This window comes from Hirundo rustica, chromosome 5, assembly GCF_015227805.2.
Source record: "Hirundo rustica isolate bHirRus1 chromosome 5, bHirRus1.pri.v3, whole genome shotgun sequence".
In the NCBI taxonomy this organism is placed as follows: Eukaryota; Metazoa; Chordata; class Aves; order Passeriformes; family Hirundinidae; genus Hirundo; species Hirundo rustica.
Genome location: NC_053454.1, coordinates 11,148,561 through 11,170,488, shown reverse-complemented (window position 1 = coordinate 11,170,488; position 21,928 = coordinate 11,148,561). Strand labels below are relative to the sequence as shown.

Genomic DNA, 21,928 nt, shown 5'->3' with positions numbered 1-21,928 from the left:
TCTGTAGTAATGATTAGATGCTTAGTAGGTTACAAAACATACTGCTCCCTAATTCCTTTTTCAAATAGCTTAGTCTGTAAAGCCTGCAAGTACAAATTTCTTACACAGAAGATTGAGAAAATCTTTAAACATATGTGCTTGTTTTGTTATTTATTATTGATTTTAAATTTGTTTTTATTTTAGTTATTGCTTACTTGTTCTTTGTATCGCCTGGCATTTTGAATTAGTTTTGGTTTAGTGGAGTTACTCAGAAACAAAAAAATCTTTACTTTAAAACATGTATTTACGTATAAGCAATTTCAGTCCAATTTTGGAGATGGATACAATGTTAAGACAAAGGGGAAAAACATATACTAGTGTGGTTTACAAATAGAAGTCAAGGAAGAGAACAGGAATTAAACACCTACATGAGAAGTAATTTAGGAATAAAATGCTTAGAGTTGCTGAGCTTCTTTAACCCAGATTCATTCCCATTGCGGATTTGGTCCTTAGCTTCTCAGGATTTTTTTCTCCCAATTCCTTTAATTCTTAAGAAAGATAAGAAAATTTCCACAGAAAGAACTATTCTCAGTAGTGGGCTTATTGCAAGGATTTCTCTCCAACTTAGAGGACAGCTACAAAAAGGACTGAAGCACCCTATTCACGTGGAGAAGACAGGGACAATGGGTACATGTTGCACTGGGAGGAGTTTCATCTTGATGTGAGAATTTTTTTTCTTTTTCTTTTTTCTTGTAGTGAGAACAGTCATTCACTGGAACAACCTCCTCAGGAATGTGATAGAATCCCTTTTGCTGGAGGTTTTTGAGATGCAGTAGGGTGCTAGATAGTCTTGTCTAGTCTGCTTTTCCCTTGGAAGGGTAGACCACATGAGTTTTTGAGATCCCTTCCAGCCTGAGCTCTAATGTGATTCTGTGATTCTTTGCTTTTAGAACTCTTGTTTTTGGGTTACAAGGCATGTGTGGTCTCACAATGGGGTTATGCATAGGAACAATCCATTGCAGTTTGCATTTTTGAGGGTGGGAGTGAAGAGGAAGTCTTAATCTTACGGATAGTGTCATCTTCATTAGAAATGTTACAGATTGAAGCTAAGATCGTCATTGAGAGCTTTCCACCTCGGAATGTTGATGGTATCATTAGCATTGTTTTAGTTGCTTCAGGGAGCCTCCTTCAGTGCTTTCTTTTTAGTGTTCTGGTGTCATCAAATGTAGCAGGGAAATGGAACTCTGAAGTCTGGACTGAGGTTCTATCAGGTAAGTACAAAAAGATTTAGTATCAAAAATAAGTTAAAAAAAACCTTCCCAACCTTACTAGGCATACACAGCTATTTAAGATATCACTGTTGTCATGTTATCAGTCACTTCTGTTTACAGTTAAAATAAGAATTTCAAAAGAATATGGGAGTCTTGATTGATTAGATCTTCAGGGTTATTTTTGAGAATAAGCAGGATGTTCCCTTCTGCTCTGTTAGTAATATTTAATATGTGGATTTTGGTCTGGATTCTGATGCAGTCTTCTTTGGGTTTCTCCAATATTATCTGGTTTTGTACAGTGAGCTAGTTTCATGCCTGGACAGAAGATAAGACAAAGGATGTCTGTGTGTGTGTTGGGGGGTTGTGTTGGTTTTCCTTCCCCTTTTGTATGTATGTGAAGGTGGGTTTTTTTGTTTGGATTTGTTACTGGTGTTAACTTCTATGCCTTGCCCAATTAGAGTGGTCTGTGTTGGGTATCATTATATGGATTCAGGCTCAGTATCACAAAATGTTAGATTGGTAAGACATGAGTTTCCAGAGAATTCATAGCAGGTTATTGCAAGCACAGAAAACATAGGTGTAAGTAAAACCCTAACAGACTGCAACCAAATTTTACTGGAATGTTTGCAGTTTCTATTCTGGCCCATTGGCTTAAACTGAAATAGCTATCAAAATACCGGGAAAATTTATAAGCCAGTATGTTTTGTCCTGCTGTATTTGAAAGGAATAGAGAATTTCCAAGAAAGAAATCTTGTTTATGATAAATTGTACTGTGGTACCAGGGTCTTCAGGACTGCTGTGGTTATACATGTGTTATACATACCTATCAAGAATTAGTGTAAAATTCTCTAAATATACACATTTTAAATGCATGGTTGGTTGGTTGGTTTTTAAATACCCAAGTACTGAAGGTAACTTAGTTATTGTTGGCACCTGGAGCACAATTCTTATCCAAGCATGCTTGCTACTTTTGGAAGTGAGTCTAAGAGCTCAAGATATAAAAGTTCTTAAGAAGTCCTTCTTTCTTACTGTGTACTCTTTTTTTCTTTTTAAAATTTCCCTCTCCCCTCTGTTTTTTTTGGCAGCACTGATATTGCTGGTGGGAGAGTTTAAGTGGGTGGAAGTAGAAGACTCTTTGGGATATTTTTTTCCCCAATATTGACTGATGGAGTAGAGAATGCAAAGATAGTATGAACTGGGTTTGCACGTTTTCCTTGATTCCTGTGATACAGTTCATAGAAATAGTTTTGGGGGTTTTGTGGCTAGTTGACGTTTATCATATCAAAAGACAATAAGGATTTCAGTAATAGACTTGCCTGTTTTTTTTTTCCGTACAGTCTTTCTAGAGAACAATACTCAAATTGATTTACACATATATTAGATGGCTACATGGCCTAAAAGATCACTGAAGAAGTCTCTTGAACCATGCTATATAAGATACTCATTATTTAGGTGTGTTAGGGGGTCTATTTGGTTCAGTTTGGTTTGGTTTTTTAACATTTGCAGCCTATCAATGGTCTTTTCAAAGAAGTTTGGAAATCACTGGTATTTTGTGCTGAGATAGACGACTTTTTAGTCACTTTTGGTCCATTAAAGAAAACCTCATACAATTTGTGTGGGTTTACAGACTTTTCAATGTAAGTAAAGTGCAGAGGGTTTCAGCAAAGTTATACATGCTGTCATCATTTGCATTTTATTACTGAATCTACTTACTTTGGAATAAATGATAGATTAGGCAGAAAATAGTGAAAGTGCTATCAAGTTTAGCTTTTGGGGACCCACAGAATTGCTCTTGGTGGAGATCTGAACATTGTGAGACAGCCCTTTGACTTCACATTAGACTGATTTTTGGTCAGAATACCTTGCTCTTAGTTTCCTAGTGGCAAATTAACTAGGTGTTTTTAAGATTTGATTGTTGTTTAAATTCTAATTAAAAATATATTTGTAGGTGAATGTGTTCTTAAACCAGTTTGTGATACAGTAAACACTGCATTAAGATAGTATAATCTGTGTGAAGCAGAAGGCATTGCCTTAAAATAAACTTTGTATGAAACATTACTTCATTGATTTTCCTTTGTACAGTATTAAAATCAGTGTTCTATCTTGTATCCTTCACATTCTATTTGTAAGCCTGGTTGATTTTGAATATAACAAATTTATGGTTTAGAGCTATAGACTTGTTCCTGTAGACTGTTCTCCCTTTTGAAGGGATAGAGCCTTTATTTAAGAAAAAACAAAACCTAAGCCCAACAGCTAGACACTCAGTGAGATAAAGGGTTGGTTTGTAAGCCTTTGGTCATGCAGTAGGAAGATTGAAATGCATTTGTTATGCATACTTTCCATATCAAGTGTCTTCTGTTGCTTTTGATCTACTCCTTTCAACTTGTTTTTGGAAGTTAACAGGTTTTTTTTCTGAACCTCAAAAGTAAAAATCCTTTCAATTTTTTTTAAAGATTATGTTTTCCTAACTCTCAGAATTAATTGGCTATTGCACTGCAAACTATGTATCTCTATGACCAGGTTGAGATTTTTGCTTTTGATTTTTCAGTTTTTACAGGGAGGCTTTTTTTGCGGGAAGACTAATTATTTGTAGACTAATTTGAAGTAGTTCCATTCAGGTAATCTTGTATATGGAGGCATAAGAAGGTCTTCAGAATGATAGTTACACTTCTGCTGACTCTGATCATAGTTTTTATTCTTGCTTTTTCATAATTTTCATGTACATATTTAAAGTCCAAAATGTAGTTTTCTTTTTTATATTAAGAGAAGAGAGCAATGGAAGAGACACCTCAGCCCACGTGTGATATATTTTAGGGCTTTACCTTGTGGTTTTAGTCCATGAATGATTTTGGCCTCTCCCTCTGCCCTGGGATGGGGATATCATTGCCAACTTTAGTCTATGTTTGGCTTTCATGTGCTAATGACACAGGACATTCGGTGACTGAACTTGGGATCCACTTGCTAGGTTCCCAGATCCAGTGGCCTGTGGGCTGTTTGTTCTCCTGCCATCCCATATTAACCCAGTAGAGGGACCTGATGTCTGGATTTATATTCTAGGAGTAGATACTAGTTTTTCCCATGCATATTTTGGGAGGAAGAGGATGTGGGGTTTTGTATGTGTCTTGTGTTTTCGTATGTCTCATCCATAACCTAAAGAGAGGATGAGAAATGAGGATTTGGTCCTTAGCACTTCACTGACCATGTGTTAAATGTTAATCTGCCTGGTACACCTATTTGACAAAAATAACAGTGCTGCTTCTTGTATAATTACACCTTTTCTTTTATCATCCCTAGGAAATGCTTTTGGGTCACTCAAACACACTTTTTCATAGCTCATTACAATACGAGCAGTGGGTTCAGCTACAGTAGGGTAATGCTGTGTGACTGCTGTTCACAAATGTCAGTAAATTTCAAAGTTCACCAGCAACACATAGAAATAAATGTCTTGAATGCAAAGCATTTTCCATTTAGTTTGTATCTGTGTTACTGCTTATTAAGCTGTATAACTGTCCTGTAGGAACAATTTTTAAAATTTTATGACAGTAGTTTTTTATTTAGTACCCCAACTAAGTATGTAAATTTCAAATTGTGGGACTCAGTGTATGAGGAAAAGAATAGGTAGGAGAGGGAACTATGAGACTAAGACTTGTAGCTGTACTTTTTTACATGACTAATTTGAAATCCTTAGATTACTCAAATGTGTATGTTTGTAGCAAAGGGAATAACCCCCTTCTTCTTCCCATACATAAACATATAAACTGAAGAAAGGACCAATTAATCATATTTAGAAAATGGTACTGTATCTTGAAATTAATATGCCCATAAAGCTTATTAATACAAAAGTTAAATCACTTTCCAAAAGCTCAGATAACTAAGTTTAAAAATTCAGGACCACCCATAGCTGTGGTCCTGCCCTCCATCTGTTTCTAGGATAGGGAGACTACAGCTGAGGACTAAATAATTCAAATTTTGGGAAGTAATTTTTTTGTGTACAGTATTAGTTTTTTGAGAAAAATTAGGTGGATATGGATTCCTCTACACTTAAGCTATGAAAGGCGTCTGAAATGTCTTTACTGTAAAAGCATGTGGTTCAGGAAACTTATTTATTGATTTTTAGTGGGCATTTGTCTTGTTAATTGTGCAGTAACTGATCTGTTCTGTATTTCTCTTATCTGGTGACTGTTAGATATGGGACAGGTTTGGAGTATCACGTACTATGAGTTTGTATTCTCTATTCCATTTTAGGGGTGAGAATTATGGTGGCAGGGATTGGAGCTCAGCAGTAGGCTCACTGGGGTTTTGTATTTTGTACTGTACAGGTTCCAGGGCAGTCAGCTTCAGCTCATGTGTTAGTGCAGAAGGAAAGCATTCATTCTCAAGGACTGTGCTTGTGTGAGAAACTTTATTTCCACGCTGCTTTTGTATTGGTGTGAGTGATCATTTTGAGCTGCTCATTCCTTTTTTAAGTTGTGACTGTTAATGTATTCTCACAAAAGCTTACATAATACAAAGCAGAGATGGAAGCTCGAGTGCTAGGTTGGAGAGTCCTCCTAACAGTCAGGATTTTTTTGCAGCCATCTCTGTACTGATAAAATTGTACTGTTAGGATTTTTAGGGATAATTGAGATACTTCCTTCATGTTCTTTGGGTGTGGACCATTGCATGACAGTCTACTTGCCACGTTTCTCCAAGCATAGGTGTGCGCTGCCTAAATTCTCTGAAATCAGGTGATTACAGTGGTCTGTGACACTTGCCACACAACTTTATCTCTAAATCAAAGAAGGAATGATAAATGCTATGAAATAACTTCTTCAGTCATGATATGCACCTTCAGACACCTTGACTCTGTAGTGACAGTTTCTGTTGAGTTCCTGGCTTTCTTTTCTGCAGTGTAAGTCAGACATGTAAGTAAAATGATGTCTTTATAGCTCTAGCTGTAGCCTTGCCAAATTTTCTTCTTTTCTGCTTTTACTTTAATGGGAAAAGTCTAAAAGCAGTCTGCTCAACAAACATTAGATTTTAACAGATGCGGCATTTGCATGTTCTCTCATTCTTTGGAGTGGGTGTGACAAATTTTTTCTCCTTAGTTTTAGCCTAGAAGTAACTTCTAATTAGTGAACATCACATAGACTGCCCTTTGAAGCTGGTAGGATTAAAAGCAAAAGTTCTTAATTGACAGAAACTCAGATTACAGGATTTTATACTTGGATTGATTAATTTTGATAAGTAGAATTCTTCCCTGCCTGCCATCAGTCCCAAATACCCTGAGGTCATAGCAGTGCATGTTGTGATCTGCTGCATTATCAGCTGTTCTGTTAGAGTCAGGCTCCACAGGGTTATAATGTTCTGGTTGTGACAACTGGGAAAGAGGAGACTGTAGTGGCTAGATGGTTCCCTGGTTTTTCACTATAAATCTAAGATGAATTCTTTCCCTAATAATACCTGGGTGTGGAGTTACATAGTAACATTAAAGAACATTTCCCAGTCCCCTCTCTGTTCCGTGTTTACCAATGGTTTTTGCCATGGGGAAAACTTACGCTGCTCTCTGAAATGTGCTCTTCGTCTGCGCTTCCTTTGGTGCGTATTAGCTTAGTTTGAGCTGGTGTTCTTGTGTTTTCTTCTGAGCTGTCTCGCCTATGTATTATCTCTTTATCTTTGTCTCAGTCTGAGGCAGCCTGTAAGAAATGTCTAAGCTGATCCTGGCCCATCAGACCTTTCTCAGTATTTATAATAAATTTAATTATGAAAAGGTATCCATTACTGTGGCCTTAAGCAATCTATGAGAGCTTTTCCTGAATCTCAGTTCAGTGCAAGCATTTTTTTCAGGCAAGATCACTGGAGGTCTTTATACATTGCTGAATAATAAATAAAGGTTAAGTACACTTGGATCTGTTGCAATTTTCTCCGAATTCTCAATTGTGAAATCCTCCAAGAGGCAGTGATACTCAATTTCGGATATAATTTGTCGTGGAATTGTTGAATGGTTTGGTTTGGAAGGAATCTTTAATACCATCTGGTTCCTAGCCCCCTGCCATGGGCAGGGATTCCTTCTACAAGACTGGGTTGCTCAGAGCCCCGTGAGCTTGGCCCGAGCTTGGCCTTGAATACCTCCAGGAAGGGGCAGCCACAACTTCTCTGGGTAACCTTTCAAGTGTCTTGTAACCCTCAGAGTAAAGAATTTCTTTCTAATATCGAATCCAAACCAGCCCTCCTTCAGTTTAAAGACATCCCCTTTGTGCTGTTACTCCATACTCTTGTCGGAAGTCCCTCCTGAGCTCTCCTGTAGGCCTTTCATGTACTGGAGGGTGCTGTAAGGTCTCCCTGGAGCCTTCTCTTCTCTGGGCTGCACAGCCTAGAGACCTCTGTCAGCCTGTGTTCTTAGCAGAGGTGTTCCAGCCCTCCTGTGGCCCTTCTGTGGACTCATTTCTGCAGGTCCATGTCCCTCTCATGTTGGGAACAGGCCTGGGGTGCAGTACTGTGGGTGGGGTCTCATGAAAGGGCCATAATCACTGCCCTTTGCCTGCTGGCCACACTGCTTTGGACACAGCCCAGAATACAGTTGTCCTTCTGGGCAGTGACTGCACATTGCCAGTTCATGTTCAACTTCTCATCAACCGAGAGCCCTAAGTCCTTTTCTTTGGGCTCCTCTTGATACTTTCTCTGCCCAGCCTGGATTTGTGTTTGCAATTGCCTCACCTTGGGTGGAGTGCCTTGGACTTGGCCTTGTTGAACTTCATGAGATTGACACAGGCCCACCTCTCAAGCCTGTCCAGGGCCCTCTGGATGGCATCCCTTCCCTCCAGTGTGCCAGTGGCACCACACATGCCAGTTTGGTGTCATTGGCAGACTTGCTGAGGGAGCACTTGATCCCACTGTCGGTGTCGCTGACAAAGGCGTTAAACAACATCAGTTCCAGTACGGACCCAGAGAAACACTTGTCACTGGCTTTCACTTGGACATCAAGCCATTGACTACAGCTCTTTGAGTGTGACCATCCAGCCAATTCCTTACCCACTGAGGCGTCCATCTGTGAAATCCATGTCTTTCCAGAGGCAAGGAGTATGTCACAAGCTTTGCACAGGTCCAGGTGGTTGATGTCATTTACTCTTCCTTTACCCACCAAAGCTGTTATCCTGTTATGGAAAGCCACCAAATTTGTCAGGCATGATCTGCCCCCAGTGAAGCCTTGTTAGCTATCACCAGTCATCTCCTAATTTTCCATGTGCTCTAAGTACAGTTTCCAGGAGGATCTGTGTTGTGGTCTTACCAGGCATAGAAGTGACACTGACTGGTCTGTATTTCCTCAAGTCTTCTTTTATTTTCCTTTTTAAAATCAGGTTATGTTTCCCTTTGTAATGTTGCCATTTATGTGAACTATCAGCTCCATCATGTTTTTATTTCAGTCGTATCAGGTTGTTTCCCTTTCTAATGTTGCCATTTATGTGAACCATCAGCTCCATCATGTTTTTGTTTCAGTCGTATCACAAGGTGTCACGTTTGATTTTTTGCAGATAGTACAGATCATAGATATTTCTCTTTGCAGCAAATGAAAGGAGCATCGCTATCAAACTTGCTTTTTTTTTTTTTTTTTGCTTCTCTGCCTTCTTGGTAGTTTAGAGGGAAGTGGTGGAACTGCTGCTTTTGCATAGTTGAATAGAATAAACCATTTCCAAATCTTTCTAAAATTTGTGCCTGTATCTTAATTTAAAATTGAATTAAGCACTCAAAATACTGGATTTCTTGAGGCACCATTAGTGTGAAGAATACAGATACTTCATCAATTTTTTTTAGCCATATTTATAGTTATTAAGTTATTCTTGTGAGGAAATTTGCACTTTCAGTGTCTTTACGATTGAAAATCTCAAATGAAATTGTCTAGTTACATAGTAGGTAGGAGATAGTAGGACTCTGAAGAGCAGATGTTTAAATAGCAGTTTAGATATACAAACTTGGTGTTTTTTCAGTATCCAGAGGGCACTGGCTTTCTGTTGATACCCCTTTAATATTGGGCGGTCATCTCTTGAAAATTTAGGTAATGATAATCTCGTTTAAATATTTGAACTCTGTAAGCAAAATTTCAGTTCTTCCTCCGTGTGTATGCACACTTTCAAAATCTGTGAGTTCAGAGTGGCATTGCTTTTGTGGAAAGTTCAGCAACCAGTGTAGAGCTCTTGCATTAAAACAAGCATTGTCTTATGATCTCTAGTTCTGTTAGAAAACAAGGTAAATGAAGGCATCTAGTAGGTGAAGAGATCAGAAGTCCTTGGTTATTCTTTCCGTGTAGAGGAGGTAGTTTACCTGTCTTCATGCATACAGAGTGTTTTGCTGAGCTGCTTTCTTTCCTATTTGTTATGGACTTGGTATTTTTCAGTCTATGGAGTAAAACTACTGATGGGCTCCTGACTGTTGAAGACAGAGAGAAAAAGAGAGGGGGAAAAAATTTAAGAGACTAATTTAACTAATATAAAGCATCGGAAACTACTGGGTTGTCTGTCTTTTTTTTCTTTTTTTTTTTTTTTTTTTGGCTAGTTTAGTCATCATAAAAGAAGAGGATCACTCTGTCTCACCGTTCTAATGCTCTCTTTAGGGTATATTACATTTTCTTGTTTCTCAGGCATTTTACTGTAATGTTGGGCTTTGTAAAAACTTTTTGTCCTTGATCCAGAATGGTTCTGATACACAAGAATTATCCCTGAGGATATTTTTTCCTTCACTGTTCTGTAGGGTTTTATGGCCGTGGTGTTTGCTTTGTGTACAGAAGGTGCAAGATCCGCAGTAACGTAGGCTATATCCAATACCTATATAGTGCTGATAAATACTGGAGTTTAGATGAGGATTTTAAACTTCAAGATTTTGCATGGGACAGCTGTAATCCATGCTCTTTCCTAGTCTTGTAAAATCTGAGGCTATAAAACTTAAGAATTTGTCCAGGAAAAAAAATCCAAACCCAAGTTTTAGCAGCCAGGTGTGACTGAAAACCATGTGTCAAAAAAATTTTTTTGTGTATGTTGTATAAAGAGGTAGAAGGAAAACAAGAATTCTGTCAGAACTATGTCCTCAATCTGTGCATCCTGAAAGACAAGCCGTGTTGTTCCCAGAGTGACCAAACAACTCACTCACTCTGGAAGGAGAGATGAGGCCGTGATACCACAGCTCTGGGGTGGGGGCCTGAGAGAGAATTCCATTTACCTTCCCTTCCCCCATTAAAAAATTTGCATATCTCTTAAAAGAGATTTTTCAGTTTTTAAAAGTTGAAAACTGTCAAAGTTTGTAGACAAGTGTCAGATATTTTCAAATTACATATGTGAAGAACTGAATGAAATGCTTTATAAATTTCTGTGAGCATGAAGGTTCTTGCTACTCTGCTGACAGATAGTTGGTAAAGCTGTGATGTATCAGTACAAAGCAAACCTTTGTTAGCACAGAGAAAAACAGTAATACATAGCATTTTGGGAATGTTTTCCTGCTGCAGATGTTGTCTTTGTGAACATGCCACATAAAATCAGAATAAATGAAGTTAACACAGTGCAAATTTGCTGGTGTACCTGGATTTTCACCCACACAAATGGGTCTGTATTTACTTATTTGCAGCTGTGCCAATGTGAATGAGCTGGAGGGGTTTTGGGAGCTGGTGGGGGGTAGGTGGTTCTCATCAGTTTGTTTTCTTTCACATGACTATTGGGAAGAGTTAGATTGTGTTGTATAAAGAAATATATAAACTATAACTTTGGAAATGACTTAAAATTATTTTTTTTAAATTAACTGTAGATATGCACAGTCTTTTAAACCTATTTTCTGATTTTTTTTGTCTATTATTTATTTTGTTAGTTCTCCTAATAACAGTACAGTAGCCTGTTCAAATTTTTTGTTTTAAGTGAATCACTGGCACCTTCCACAAGTGCTAGGAAAAACAGACTGACTGATAGCTTTTTGTTCTTTCAGCACTAAATGCAATTCTCCAGTTTCGGTGCTCAAATAAGACTTCAAGCAGTAAATCCAGCAAATTGCTCTGCTCCTTTGTGTGAAGTCACAAATGGTGGCCCTTTGGTGGGTGCTTCTGAAGATGATTGGTCTCTCTTGGCCCCCATATTTTTCCCCATCTTGTTGATTACTAAGGGACAATTATTTGCACTGACAACTTGGTTTTACTTGTTTTGAAACCATGGGGAATAAGAAGTTATTTTAAATGAGGGTAGGCCTTAGCCTGGTTTTCTTTGGAAGCAGTAACAGATCCATTGAAAGGGTTGAATCAGGTAGGCTGAAAAGCATCAGATGTTTGTGGATCTCTCTGAAGAAGATGATTTTAGACAAGCATACATTTTAAGATGTTAAAGCCTGTTTTACTGATAGCCAAAATATTTCTTTCATGAGATGAATAGGGGAAATCATGTCTACATATGTGAACAGACAGTGAAGAAAAAACAAGTCTGGTAATAAATTTTGTAAATTCTGAAATGCCATATAAAAGGGATGCTACGTATCTTCAGATGATTGCATATAATGCAATAGCATTGTACTTTGATTTTGTTGTTCTTCATTGTTCTTCATGTATTAGAAGCCAACCCCACCTACTCACCCTCGCTTCTCAGTTATTTGAGTTTTCTTCTGAAATAGTTCAGGTTTATTTTATGATTGGTACTGCTATCTCTAGCTGTAATCATGTTCATTTTAACACTGAGTTGAAGGCTTCAGGATCTAACACTGCATTTTCTTCTTCTGGCTTGTTTAACTTTCTCTTAAGTTTGATCTTGACTCAGAACTACTTGCTTTTCATTCTTATTATTTCAGAGATCAGTGAAACTAACATATTTTGTGTAAATTACAGTAATACATTCAACCATAAGTTGGCTATAAAATTGACTGTGGATATACTTTGCAATTGGAAAATATTACAGTGAAGTGTGAGTTACCTCCTTGTCCTGTGAAAGATGCATGTGCTTTTCTGAATAGTAAGTGCAAGTTTTATGTAATCAAACTAATCTTTAATTTGGCAAAAAGTAGTTTTTAGCAGATAGAAAGGGGTTGGTTTCATTTTGCACAGTATGTTATTTGTAGACCTGTTCTGCTATAGTACTGAAATATTAATGTATTTAAATAATGTAATTTCTTTATTTGATTTTAGGAGAATGACATCTTCCTGGGCTGGGAAAAGGGAGCTTACAAGAAATGGGGAAAGAGTAAGAAAAAGTGCTCTGATTTAACACTAGAGGAAATGAAAAAACAGGCTGCTGTCCAGTGTCTTCGCTCTGCTTCTGATGAAGTAAGTTTGGACTATTTAATAGATTCTTAAGGCTTTATGTCCTTCTTTGTGCTAGATATATTTGGCTTGTGATGCTTGTATTTTACTTTGTTGCTTCTTAAAGTGCTAGTTTGCCAAGAGTGCACCAAGAAGTCTTTATTTTTCTTTAGGAAATTATGAAAACCATGTATGTTAGAATGATTTCTCAAGAGATTCTCTACTATGTAGCGTCACGCTTTCCTTTCTGTAAAACCTCACCTTTCTTGTCAGTAGCAATGCATCAGTTTGAGTTGAAATTACCACAAAGCTTTGCATAACGATAATTCTAAAAATTCTAAGTTGTCTTTGTGTTGTGTGTGAATAGAAAGGACTGGAATATGTGGGCAGAAAGCCATCTTGCTCTGTGCATGCAGATTACACATGTACAGGTGTAAACCAGAATTCCCAAATAAAAAGCCAAGTGTAGTAGCAAATGTTCACTTTCCAGATTACATGATTGAGTGGAAGTGAAGTGCACTGACTAGAGCAGGTGAGGAGGTGAAGGCAACAGGCTGAATGAAGATAGCAGAGGCAGCAGGTATCGTGTAGTTGAGCAGGAAAGTGGACAAGGTGAGAGACAGTTGAAGGTAATGTTTAAAAAGAATGATCTATAGCACAAGTCAAAGGAAGCTCACCAGGGAGATTTTTCAGACAGCAAAAATGGGAAACTGTTTTTTAGTTTACAGAACTATAAATACTCTGATCTGTCACTGCTGTAAGAAGAAACTACCCCACCTCTGCAGCCTGGTTGCATTATTGCTCTACACACTTTCCAAGTCATAGCTTGTGCTTGCACAAGCATTTGGGTAGTTGTGTGGAGAACTGGTGTGGGAAAGTGAATCAGTTTCCTGAGATTAACCTGGTTGGGGCAGAGGAAATGTTAACCCAGAGAGGTTTCCTGGTCAGATTTGTGGCACAGACATTTGTTCCAGCAAGGCTGTGGAAGAGTAGTAAAGGAAGTGGGGAAGATTTGGTGGTTATTCCCACCACCTTCAGCAGCATTACCATCATATTCTTACTGTGAAGCCGCTTGAGTATTTGTTCAGTTACTAAATTGCTTATTGACTAGCTGAGAGAGTCTTGAACTCCCATTTTCCCATTACTTATTATCCTAACAAAGTGATGCAAAGTACAAGTTTGTTGGTAATTTACTCTCCTCTCATAGTTGCAGAATATTGAGGTCAGCACTGTAACTACCATAGAAGTTAATTTGAATATGAAACAAATACGGAGAAATAAATGCAAGAAGTAATGTCTTTCTTGAGGATATGTTAGTCTTTGTATACTCATTTTAGGAAGAATAAAATGTAGGACTCATACATAGACTACAGGAATACTGATAATTGATTCTTAACTTCAGAAATTACACTCCTGATGCATCTCCACATAGCTGAAAATCAAGAATCTTCACTTAGAACTAAATTTATGTTATATAGAGAAATCTAGTTGGGCAGAGCAAAAAGAAGGAGGTGAATTTATTAATAACCTATAACACAGAAGGGAAGAAACTATTCAACTACAGTTTTGAAAGAATAAAATTACATGGGATCTGAAAAGTTGAAAAATAACTTCACCTTTGACCCTGTCACCTTGTCAAATTTTTAGTGTTCAACATTAAACTATAATTTGACTTGAGTAATTTCTGTTGCCTGCTCAGACAATTAAGCTTGCACATTTGTTGTCATTAATGAACTTGCAGGTCATAATTTTTATAATGTATATTCAAACACAGATTTGAACCTTTAAACTTTTTTTAAAAAGTTTTTACTTAACGCTGCTTTGTAGGTAGTTTAACACATGCATTGCATGAAAGAATTAAAGGAAAGGGTGATCCTGCTTAAATGCTAGTAAATACTTTAAAGTAACTTGTAAGGTATCTTTTATTTCTGATTTTTCCAACACATTTCTCATATTGTTGAGTTTTTGTATTTAAGTTTGTGTGCTGATCTGATGGGAATAATGAATAGATTTTGGCCTGTGAAAGATAATGTTAAAATATTATTTTTGCTGAGGCATTTAAGCCGCTCCATGCAATGTTCATGGTTTTGTCTCTACAAAAAGATAAAAATACTTCGTGAACTGTAGTTGAAGTTGTAGATCAGTTGTGTATAAGGAGTATTTATAAAAATGGTTGAGATACAGTTATTTTTTTTCCACTGCCACTTGAATTTTTAAAAATAGCTTTCTGAATAATTTCTGAGTAGTTTTCTGAATAGTTTCTGAAAAATGTTTCCCTGTGATTATTTTTGTTGCCAGATGAGGTAGATGTGTTCATTAGGATGTTCTCTTTTTGCAAATGGTCTGATGAATAGTCCATTTGGGAAGTTATGGAGCTTTTTTATAGTTTTGCTTACCTTCTTTGATCCCTTTTTCAAAGTCTCTGGATGCAGAAATGCCAATTTGCTCACGCAGACGTGGAACACTTGCCCTTTCAGCCTAAATTCTCCTTTCAACCTTAGTATTGGAGCAAAACAAGCAAGTTTGGGCCCCTTTATTGGGAATAATTGGAAAAAAAGTCTTATGATTTTGACTTGAATATATTTAAATAAAATTGTATTTAAGGGAAGTGATTATAGTGTTTAGTCTGTGTGTGTCTGATTATAGTGTGTACTCTTTGTGTGTGTCTGTACACGTGTGTATAGGCACACGCAAACAAACACACAAAAAAGAGCCAAAACAGGGTGACAATTCAATGAAGACTAGGATTTTGCAGCGTGATTGTTTCAGAGAGAAGTGTGCAAAGGATGAAAAGGTAATGAGGGTCAGTAGTAACTTTTCTAACTCTTGTAGGAAATTCCAGTGATACGGTTAATGTAATTTTGATTTTTGCATTTAATTATTTAAACCAATAACGTGTTAGGAAATGTCAGTCTGCCTGCTCCCCATACCAATAATCGAAAGCCTTAAAATTGGGTGATCACTTCAAAAAGGTGCTTGATGGAGAGAGGAAATCATAAAATAGATTATATGAAAATTGGCTTGATAGCAGTAAGTACTTCTTTGTCAGACTTTCGTTTAGTGGTTAAAACAAATATTTTGAAATCACCTCTTGTGGATTTTCATTTCACGGAATTCATTCTTAGGGTGTACTTCATTTGGTAGTTTAGTTTTGCTTGAATTCAGTTCTTCCTCTCACATTAAAAACACTAATGCTGTAAAACACTAATCTGAAACAGGAGTCCAAGCTTCTAGTTTTAATTTCACAGTGCTGAAAACAAACATCTGACTTAGGCTTAAAGAAGCCTAAGTTTGATGTTTATTTCTAAAACATTTCCTACATTGTGGAGAATGATGAGTCAGAGAAGCTGCTCTGCCTCTCTGTGTCTTTGCCATGGCAGAGTCTGTTGTGGTCTAATTGTGTTTGTGGGGGGAGGCCTGATTTTGACAGACACCTTGTGGTGTATGTAAGAATGCAAATTGTTAATGTATGTACGTTCTAAGGACAGTATTTTTTGCGTGACAAGCATTTTGGAGTCTCAGATTGTCTGTATTCGTATGAATGAGTCTTTGGCTGCAGATGCTCTTGATGCAGTCGGGAGCAGAGGAAATGTAAGTACATTGCAACTTGCTAGAAAATGGAGGCAGAATGGTGGTGAGAAAGACGTTTTAGACAAATACTTTAATGTAGCAATCAATTGCTATTTTAACTGTAGTTCTAAAGTTAATTTTTTTCTGAAACACTTGAGTAAATAGTGGTTTAAAGACATGCTTAAGAATTGCTCAGGTTTTAAAAAGCTTGTTAAAATTGACTTTGAGTAGAGATTTTGTCTTAATTTTTATCCTGCTAAAGTATGAAAGAAACTTTAAAATGTTGGTTTGCAATTAACTGGTCAGGTAGGGATATCCATTCTAACGAAATACTGGGTAAGAAACCCTTATGTTTAGGACTTGGGAATATTTATATAAAGTCCTTTATATAAGAAATATTAATTCCTGAAAATACTGCCTCAAATTTTAAGTAAAAACAGCTGATCTGTCTACATTAAATAACTTGATGGTTAGTTTTGTTGGTTTTGTTTGTAATTCCTATCTGAAACATGGATCAGTATGTTCACGTGCAAATGGAGATTCTTTTTTTTTTTTTTTTTAACCTCCTAATTCTGAAAGTATATTATTTTGTATTTGAATAATGAAACTTGTCATTGCTCGTCTTGTAACTATAAAAAGACAGAAAGCAGTGTCTTTGAGACTCAGAAATTTCTTAAACAAGAGTTTAAAAATTCTTGTGTGTTAACTTTTTACAAGGCAGATACTGTGAGCAAGGTTGGAATTAGAGATTACTTATGGAGACTGAAACATGAAAGACTTTTCAATAGGCATATTTCCTAGTAATAATATTGAAATTACTTATGTGCCTGTCCATTGGTCACAAATCCAAGCTTAATTAGCTTGTACCTGACTAGGTTTCTGCTGAAATTGGCATTGCTCTATAGAGCGAGCAGGTCTCCAGCTGTGCTGTTGCGGTTCCTGTGGAGCGCAGTTAATTCACCCAACACTTGCAGTGTGACACGTGAAGCTGCACCCCAAGATGGTGCCAGAGTTTCAATTAAAGCAGTCACTGTGTCCTTCTGCTGAAATGTGTCAGGACTTCTTAAGAATGAGCAAAGGAGACAACTTCCTGTGGATTTGACTTTCTGCACTGATGAAACTGGTGCTCCAAGACTCTTTCCTTCTCCCAGTGTAGGGGGCCGCTTTACCTAAGCTGTTCCACAGCACATCCTGAGACGTTCCTAGATCCAGTGCTGCTGATCTCCCAGGGCCTGTCACAGTGGGGTTCAGGCAGTGTGGTCCATTCTGAACTAACCAAGCTCTCAAAATCTGCCGCCACATGAAACTGCGTGCAACATGTTAAAGCAAGAGCTAGTCTTGGCTGATAGATTCCGTGATGAATTTTGAAAGAGAATTGCTCTAATATATTTGACAAGAACACACAGTGCCTTCCTTCCCACCGTTCTAAGAAATTACTGCTTGGGGGTAATATGGAAACATAATTGGTGAAGCTTCATAACAGTAATTTCTTTTAAATGTAGTCAGGTGTGGGCATGCTAACAGCATAGAGCATTGGCTTTGCTTACCATGAGTCACGAGGGGGGAATAGAACTCTTCTGATACTTGTGTTATCATATGGGACCATATAGAGGAACAAGTGTGGCTCTGGTGAACAGTTTTGTCAGAAATTTAAAATGATAATTTTATTCTCAAATGGGCCTTGCTTTTAGCACTAATTTGAGATGTGTCTAAAATAAGATTTTGTTGAAATTTTCTTAGTGTTTGTCATCTTTCTTACTCAAAGTGCAGTACTGTCAAACTTCCATAGAATCCTAGGATGGTTTAGGTTGGAAGGAACCTTAAAGATTGTCTCGTTTCCAACCTCCTGCCATGGGCAGGGACACCTCCCACTAGACCAGTTTGCTTGGAGCCCCATCCAGCCTGGCCTTCAACACTTGCAGGGGTGGGGCATCCATGCAGTTACTACAGTTCTGCACATAAACCTTCTTTGAAGAAATAATCTGCTAATCAGGCCAAATGAATCAGTTGGTTATGATTGCACATATGAGCATGTTTTTATTGATGGGTTACTCTGACCGGCTATTGCTGCCTCCAGAGATTATGGTATCTGTGTGCTATTTAGACCAAGGCACTGTTGCATAATCTGCTTTGCACTTTGCAATAGGAATAGGCAAGAACTGAGGAAAAAGGACTTCTGGGGTTTGTAGCAAGGGAGCAGTCTTTCTTTTCCTCTTAAGTAGAATGGCACCTTAACCAGATGATTTAAAATTAATTTTAATCACTGATCTATTCCTGCTGTTCCCTACTTCTCTAACATAAGCCAGTACTGATTAGGTAATACACACAGATGACTACACTGGGATACCAGGGAATCAGTCTGTAAACATCAGGTGGTTTCCTGAGTGATTTAAATTACACATTTTTGTATAACTAGAAGTGACATGAACAAGAGTTTTATTGTGAAGGCATGGGACAGCACAAGGATGAATCAAGTTGTGTAAAAGCCATCCTAACAAATCAGAAAGGTAAAGTGCAAGTTAAAATTTTGAATTTATTAAAGCAAAAAAATGAAGTTAAGATTCCAAAAGAGCCTTAATGGTTCTTGAACCATACATCCTGACTAGCTCAGTAGTAAGCATTTCTGTGTGTCTGAGGATGATTGTTCAGAGTCTTTTACTGGAAAATGCCAAAACACTTCACAAAGTCAATGAATATTGTTTTTCTTTTGGGTTGTATCCAGTTGCCCTTATTGAAAGGGATATACTAGCAGTTTCCAGTACATGTGGCATTATTTAAGAAAAAAATTTTAAAAATAACTTCAGATACCATAGAGTAAATGAAATTAATTTGTCTTGCCAAAGTAACCATCACAGAATAAATTAATTACAATAAATCAATTTCTTTTTCTTTATGACTATGGCATTAAACAGATATTCATAATGCTACATATCTGATTTGTCATGTTACTGAAGCCACTTTGCTGTCTGTAATAGTAACATTAATTGAAGTTGACAAAAGTTTTAATTATTCCAATTTTTGTATATGTTTTTCAATATGGAAAAGACAGATATTGAACTGGAGAAATTCCTTGTCTACACAAATGTCACTTCACAGCATTGAGTATTTCCAATAGTATACAGATGACTGTCTGGGAGGCTGAAGATAGGTGTTCAGTGTGATTTGGAAATTATTTCACCTTGTATGTGCTTCCAATGAAAATGGGAGCAAACTGAGGCAAGGCAGATCTGTCCTCACAGCAGCTTCTCTGATAAGCCTGGGACAGAAGTGAGGTTGGCCTAACATTTCTTGGAGGGAGGAGCAGCACAAAGGAGTAGCCAGAAAAATGCCAGATTGGGTTGGTTACAGAGCTCTCCTCCTGAATAATGCCTTGTGTTCCACCACAGAACAGTGTTAATAGATTATAATTTTCCTTAATGCATAACAATCATTTTCACCAAAAAATTGAGTTGGGAGTCCATTATGAATTCTTATCATACACACAAGCAAACTTGAATGAACTTGGCAGAGCACCTGCTGAGGAAAATTCAAGTGTCCTTTCTGCATTTCACTTAATGCAGAAAAGAGTTTTTGCATAATTGCTGGGAACACACTTTAAAAGTTTCTCCCATTTCATTGATAATACAGATAAGATCATTTTAGCGTGGGCAAGCTGAAGTACTGTGATTAAGTGAAATCTCACAGCAGCACTGCTTACAAGGATAGCCAGTCAGTTGTGACTTTGAAGTCAGCATGTTTGTTTATAAGTGATAAATAATAATCAGGAAGAATAGTTTCTAGTGAGGAATTATCCTTTCTTGGGGGATAACTTCTATTTCAGTGCTATGGGAGGGATCTAAAAGAATTAAGTTTTAAATAACAGAAGTCAGATTAGCTGCTCTAGTAACCTACATTTAGAGATAGCATGTTCATTTGAAGTTAATTTGAGGTGGCAGATGATCTCTTTTATCTGGAATTAGTAAATAACATGTGCTATTTATTATCTCTCTCATTTAGAAGGTGTTGTAAGTGATGAGTCATAGCTCTGAAATCTGAGCCTGATCCTAGCTATGTGCTAGATGTGCAATTTACCTTTCCTAATGTTGTTTTAATACCAAAGACAGAATTAAGGGAGGTACAAGGAAGTATGAGTTCCTTGTTGGAGAGCTATTGCTCTGATATTTCTTGAAATGGCTTGGATTTTTGTAATATTAAGTCAGTTTGCTTGGAAATTGGTATTCTGAGGTCACACGCTGATTGAAGATTTCTTGGGATCAAGTATTCATGAGCTCACAAAAGAGAAGTTAATAAGTAGAACTGTTTTTCTGACTGGTCCAATATCTTTGTTTAAATCATTATGTATTCAAGTGAACAGATAAAGCTTTAATTGTGTTGCTACTTTTAAAGAGTCAAAAAGGTTCTACAAGTACATACTCTTAAATGTTTTAGTGTTGTCCACCCTGTTATGATGGAGGAAAGTTCCATAATGCAACCTGGAACCCTGTTTTATTCCTTTAAACTCCACCTGGGTTGAACACCCTAGGGAAGCTGCTGTTTTAATGGATTGATTGGTTTACTCATTTATTCACATAGTGCTGATCTTGGGCTAAGATTTTTTTTAGTCTTTTTTCAGTCTGTCTTGAGCACCTCTTTTGAGAGTACTTGTAATCAGATGAATTATACTGTGTCAGAATGTTTAAAAATGAAAACCTAGACTTTCTCTCATCATCCTACAAAATATAGAAATAGATGTGTGGTTGCAGTGAATCACATTTTGTGCCTTACTCAGTTCACGTGGCTTAACAGCTGATTCATATAGAAAAGCTATCTAATCCTGCACTTGGTGACAGGAGACATGCCAAGAAAATAGTCCTGGTACAGTCAGAACACCATCTTCTCTGGAGAGCCCTGTGGCCTGTTAAATCAATGATTTGAAACTGAATATATTGATTTATTTCAATTTCTGGATTGTTTGAACTTGTATTTTGTGAAAGGAGTGTCAGTGTTCTCTAGCTTATCCTGCTTAAGCAGAGGTTTGGACTAGATGATCTCCAGAGGTACTTTCCTACCTAAACAAATTCTGTATGTTTGGGAAAGGGAAATGAGGACTTCTTTTGAAAGTGTAAGCTAGAAAGCTGTCAAAACCCTAATAGCAAATGAGTGATTATTTTAATTGTTCAAGTTAAAGGAAATGTAATGCTTTTGCTTTTCAAGAAGACTGAAGAGGGGCAAGGACCTTTCCCCATATCTTACAGGCCTGAAGTAACAAGCCATATTTAGTAAATATTTACACTGCACAGTTCAAAGCTTTTGGAGGAAGCTTTTAACTTACGTTAGACTAGAGGCAAAAAACTTGAACCTGTCAAAAACCTAAAGCCAAACAACATCTCCCTAAAATAACACTTCCCTTTGGGTTGTACAATCTGACAGAATTTTGCAGTTTCTGCGTATGTATTCATGGTCTGTCAGATGTAGAAAATCTCCAAGTACTGGCTATCAGAATTTTGTTTCTCTTTGTTTTGTCCAGAGGGCTATTGCAGATATGCAGACCTGCAGGCCAAAGTATATGTTTGCAAGGCGTTTTTTGTTGGAACTATGAGACCCATAACCAGATATCATTACTAGCTGATGGGAAGAGGTGAAAGCTCAGTGAAAATATTTTGTTGAATAATCACCTTCTCAGTTCCATAGTAAAACTATCTGAAATAATAGTGGTGCTGTTTGTGATCAAATTCAGGAAAAACTTCTTAAATGTTCTGGACAGTGACTGTGCTGTTCTTATTTGCAACATTCATAAGTAACCTGCTAGCAGAGGTGAATATCAGTTAAGAATTCAAGTGATTTGTCAAGCCTGTGAGAGGAGCTAATGTTTTGCTGCTTCTTACTCAAAACT

General features: G+C 37.3%; 1 protein-coding gene across 1 annotated transcript in view; it reads left to right on the top strand.

The window, feature by feature from the left end:
* The window catches only part of KIAA0232 (KIAA0232 ortholog), a 65,806-nt gene that overhangs the window by 20,355 nt on the left and 23,523 nt on the right, over window positions 1-21,928 (top strand). The window contains exon 3 of the mRNA XM_040065802.2: window positions 12,373-12,510. Coding sequence (XP_039921736.1) covers window positions 12,373-12,510 — 138 coding nt within the window. The remainder of the gene's footprint in view (window positions 1-12,372; window positions 12,511-21,928) is intronic.